General features: G+C 38.9%; 1 protein-coding gene across 1 annotated transcript; it reads right to left on the reverse strand.

The window, feature by feature from the left end:
• Nucleotides 1-3,040: 3,040 nt before the first annotated feature.
• On the reverse strand, nt 3,041-3,385 carry LOC108998924. Its single transcript, XM_018975700.1, has one exon. The coding sequence runs from the start codon at nt 3,383-3,385 to the stop codon at nt 3,041-3,043; it is 345 nt and encodes a 114-aa protein (XP_018831245.1).
• Nucleotides 3,386-5,728: the final 2,343 nt, after the last annotated feature.

The following is a 5,728-nucleotide window of genomic DNA, read 5'->3' on the forward strand; positions in this document are numbered from 1 at the left end:
ATCACCATTTACCAAGATAGAATAGGAAACAATAGAGAGGCAACCCCTAATAAGATATATCCACTTGCCATCAAATCCCAATTTCCTCATCACAGCTTCAAGAAAATACCATTCTATCCTGTCGTAGGCCTTGCTCATGTCCATCTTTAGTGCCATAAATCTAGATTTTCCTTACATTTTTGAGTTCATAACATGTAAAATTTCATAAGCAATTAAAACATTGTCAGAAATTAACCTGCCAGGAGCAAAGGCACTTTTGTTAGGAGAGATAATATGAGGCAACACAGTTTCAAGCCTATTAGCTATCATCTTAGCTACCACTTTATAAATGACATTGCATAAGCTAATAGGCCTAAAGTTAGAAGCTTTTTTTGCCTCTTTTAGCTTTGGAATCAAGGTAACGTAGGTGTCATTAACACCCTTCAAAGAACCACCATTATTGAGAACATGCAAGGCAAAGCCGCAAACTTCTTTGGCTACATTCTCCCAATGAGTTTGGTAAAAGTGTGCAGGGAAGCCATCAGGTCCAGGGCACCTTAGAGGATTCATTTGGAACATAGCATCCTTCACTTATTCTTTTGTAAATTGCATAAGCAGACTTTTGTTCATGTCATCTGTAACTTTTGTATCCATTCCTGATATATAGCTGTCAATAGCAGTAGGATTAGATGAAGTAAATAGGTTGATGAAAAGCCCTGAAAAGAGATCACCAATCTGTTTCCTTTCTGTATCTGCATTCCCATATTGAATCCACCAGTTGCCTTATTGAGTTTGCTTTCCTTCTTTGAGAGGCATACAAATGGTAGAAGGTTGTATTTCGATTACCAAATTGCAACTAATGTTGTTTTACTCATTGCTTCCACTTGAGTTCCTCCTCAGCAAGATGTAATTCAATGTCCTCTTGATGCTGCTATACATTACTTAGGTGAGTGCCATCTCCACTATCCCCAAACCAACAACAACTTTCATTTTCTTCTTAGGGCTGGATTCAGAGATGAGATGAGATAGTTTTAGTTGAAGATGAAAGTTGAAAACAATATTGTTAGAATATTATTTTTTAATATTATTATTGTTTTGAGATTTGAAAAAGTTGAATTGAGATTTGAAAAAGTTGAATTGTTTATTATATTTTTTGTTGGAATTTGAGAAAGTTGTAATGATGAGATGAGATGAAATGAAACACTTTCCGAATCCAAATGGGGCTTTAATGTACTGAGAGTTTTCCTTTGGTTGTAAGATGTCATCTTCTAAAGATCCTTTTGACAATTAAACATCCTCTTCCTAATAAGCACATCAGCTGAGTCACGATTACAAATATGTAGCCAGGCTTCCTTAACTATGGAAGATGACTCCTCCCTCAATGTCCGAGCAACCTCATATCTGAATATAAATTGTCTATTCCTTGCCTACAACTCCTTATTGCACATAATCAATTGAAGAGCGGTATAATTAGATTTAGGGAACATTTACTGCCACTCAGTATCAACTAAAGCTCTATCTAGCTTTAGCCAAGAAAGCACCAGGTAAACTTTGGTCCTTTTGTATAAACGCCATTCAAAGAACACCACTCAATTGCAGCCTTAAATTGGCCCATCTATCTAAAAGGTCTGATGCTAGCCCCCACTTTCTCATTTTGACTAATGATCATTAAAATCCCCCACATAGACCTAAGGTCTTGTTTAAGCATTTTCATGAGTGCCAAACTCTGCTCCCTCTTAGACATCTCTAGATGTCCATAGAAACTTGTGAACATCCATTTCTAATTGCCATGGTGCTCAGAAATAATTGCATTGATGTGCCATCTTGTATAGCTGCTAATAGCGACATTAAAATCTGCTTTCTAAAGTAGTGCAAGACCACCACTTTTTCCAAGGCTATCTACTATCAAACAAGCATCAAATTTCAGCTTAACCCTTATTGCCTCCATTTTTTCTTTATTACAGTTTGTGTCCTTAAAAAAACCACATTGGGGCACTTCTCCTTAATCAATAGACTGAGGACCCTAACTATCTAAGGGTTCCCAAGTCTTCAGTAGCTCCAACTTAAGCAACTCATTGGTTTTGGCAAGGTTGGACACCTGCCGCTGCCAATTGAGATTGAGTGAGCACTCTTGCATTTGATCCATTTTTCTGTTTTTTAGAAACATTCCTTCCATCAACATCATCTTCTAAACCAGTCACAAGACTTATGTTTTGAGACCTTATTCCATAATGGTGGCCTGGGGTACTTGTTTGATTCTGAGCTTTCCTTTTCCATTTGGTTTCCCTTTTGTGCCCCTTGTCATTATAGCCATCTATAATCATAAAATTCTGCTCACTTTGAATGGGGTCAACACCTTTATTTTGGTCATTATTACTAGCATCAAATTCCTTAATCAGAGGAGGATTGGAATAAACTGGTCCTGGGACCCAAGATGACAAATTTCTAAATTGGAAAGAATTTCCTCTGCAGCCATGATTCCAATAGAATCAAAACCCATATCAGAGACCCCAAATCTTTCCTTGTTGCCAACTGTAGACCCAACAGCCCCCTGAGTGAGCTCCTTTGATTGATATCTTCTCTCCACTTTAAATCTTTGACCCTTAGATTGCTCCTCATTCCTAGGCAGGGAACTTTCCATATTAACGACTGCAGACCTTATCTCTTCGACTGAATTTGCCTCTTTTCCAGCAGAACTTGAATTCTTACCAACTTTGACATTATTTCCTTTCCAAGCTTCATCTTCCTCCAGTCCCCAAGAACCTCGAGAATTGCCATGATCTTTACTGCCATTGTTCATGGAAGATGATTTAGAAACTAGTTTCTGGGATAATGCTCTAAGCCAGACTCCATATTGACTTTGGGTCCCACTATACAAGGATTTTCCACCATTCAACTATTCACACCCATTAGCACCATGTTTAATAGTACCACAATTAAAACAAAAATTAGGGAGTCTTTCATACTTAAAAGAAATCCTACATTTACTCCCTAGAACATTGATCAACATGCCACCCATGAGTGGCTTTGTGATCACAACTTTTACTCTAAGATATGGACCTCATCCAATCCCATCGTCATCAGTGTCCACATCCTCCACCAGTCCAATATTACTACCAATAAGCCTACCAATATCTTGAGTCATCGCTCCTAAAGGAATATTGTGAAGCTGAATCCACATTGATTCAGTAGAGAATGTAATTTCTTTAGGTGCAACATGACCATCAAAAGTAGTCAAGCATAACAAATTACAATCAAAGGTCCAAGGCCTACCATTCATCACTTTTTGAAGGTCTACTGCATGCTGAAACTCAATGACAAATAGGTTGGAACCAACCTCCTTGAACTGTATTCTCCCTTTTGCCTTCCACACAGTCTGCATGGTGGATTTGAAAGCCTCCCCCATTGACACTCTTCTCATCCACTATGAGTCCAACAAGGCAGAGTTTCCCTATCCATGAGGCAAAGTTCACCCCATTTTTCAATCATATCATCTGCCCTCGTAGCAAGACGTCACTTATGACTCACTCTCAATAAGAAAAGAAGAAGAAAAAACATGCAAGAAAAGAAAAAAACCAAACCAGCCTCGTCTAAGAAGGAGACACTCTTGCCTAAAGCAAACAACCTCCTCAGCTCTCACTAGGAGACTTTTTGCGTCTAATGAAGTCTCGTTCAAATAGAAACTTGAATTGTTGAATGATCAATGATACGATACTATATATATGATACTACATATATAATCAAAAAGCCTTGTTAGAAAGAGAACCTCCAACTTCTCTCTAAAAACCCACTCAAACCGCCTCCTTCCCTCCAACCCAGAATTTTCTTCTAGTATGTCTCTTCCCAAGTCTATGTTTTTTTGTTTTTGTTTGTTTTTTTAGGTCAAATAAAGGAGAAAAGCCAATTTGAGGGTTTCCAGTGGCCAACGTCCTACACGTGCCCCACCATGGGTTTTCTCAACCGCTGATCTTCCAGACTACCGAATGCAGCACCAAAAGGAGAGGCGCGTAGTACACAAGCGTTGGTGATTGTGCGCGCGTGACTTCCACGTGCCACCGTGAGAAGGCTTCTGCTGCCGCCACACGCGGCATTTCTAGGGCCAGCGACTCCGGTATCTTCAAGATCGAATGTCCGACATACTCCTAGAGTGGCGCTTGTCCTTCACGCACCACTACAGCCTCCTTGCCCAGTGTATTTTTGCTTTTTTTGCAGTGTTTTCAAGTGTTTGTAATTTTATTCTTTGTTTATATTAGGAAATAAAAGAAATAGGCTATTGGACTTTTGTCCATAGTAGGAGAACCCCCTCCTCCAAAAGAGGAGGGGGGGGGGGGGTGTTTTCCTTCTCCTCCTTAGGAGGATGGGGTGGTTTTTCATTCACCTCCTTTGGAGGATGGGGGTTGGATACCCTTTCCTCCTTTGGAGGTGGGGGATGGTTATCTCTATTTTTTACAGAGAGTGATACTCTCAGACAAAACAATTTTATTAGTAGAGAGTTTTTAGAAGTTAAGACAATGCCCGTGGCAAAGAAATTTATGTGCGGAGAAGCTTCCAACAGATGAGTAGTTTGGCTTGTAATATGAGTTTATCTCTGTATTGACCCGTCACAGTTGTAACTTCAATTTCATGAATGAAATGAAGTCTATTTCCTATACAAAAAAAAAAAAAAAAAACAAATACTATAGATATGATACTATATATTACTAATATATATGGTACTAGATATTAATAATATATATGATGCTATATATTCCTTTATACTTTACTATACTATACTATATATAATACTCTATATATGTTACTACATAATAATTAGTTGAAACTATATATTACTAAACTATAGTATCATATATATGCTATATTATATTATAGTATACTATTACTTAAAACGTATAATGTAAAAAACAAATATAATTAAACATTTAGTAATGAACATTTGCACGGTATATACTTACCATTCGAATGTTATATTAGCGATTGATCATTTTAGCCATGAAGAAAAATGTTCAAACATTATCTAGGACTTTTGGTGCCTCCTGAAATAGTGGCTAGAATGTATCCCGCCAATCCATGTGTAACACCCGGACCCAATCAAGCCCAATTTTTATTTATTTTAGTTCATTTTATTTTATTTTATTTTTATTTTCTTCACACGTTTATTTTTTTCACGCATGTTTTATTTTGTTTTCTTTCTCTTTCCGTCTATATCTCTTAATTCCCGTAAGTTTTCCTCTCGTACACTCCATGCATACACACGCACAACTCAGTTTCCGCATGCACGTCTCTCATGCACGTTTTAATCAACTCAGTTACCTTCCTTTCTTTTCGCATCTAGGGTTTTAATCAACTCAATAAATGCATGTTTTTCTCCTGAAAAAGTAGTAGCCGCAGCAACCCACGCATAACTCCCTCTAGTTCACTGTCTCTCCGTGTTTGCGGTTTAGCACTCGTCAACCATGCCAGTCCTCCCCACAAATAAACAGCGACCACGTTTCCTCCGCAGCAACCCTTTTCCACCGTAAACGACCATCGCCCAAGGCCCAAAGCATCACCATAGCCACGTCTTCTCCTCACTGTGAGACCTTCCCCTCAGTGCAGCCGTGCAACATCAAGTCACTGGCCAAGCCCGTAGCGCAACACAGGTTGAATCTTCGTGACGCTGCTACACGGCCACACGAACTCATAGACAGCAACTCCTCCTTGCAAGCAGCGTACCACCCTCCAAGCCGTCCTCACCTCCACGGAAGGCCAA

This window comes from Juglans regia, chromosome 7 (assembly GCF_001411555.2).
Source record: "Juglans regia cultivar Chandler chromosome 7, Walnut 2.0, whole genome shotgun sequence".
NCBI lineage: Eukaryota > Viridiplantae > Streptophyta > Magnoliopsida > Fagales > Juglandaceae > Juglans > Juglans regia.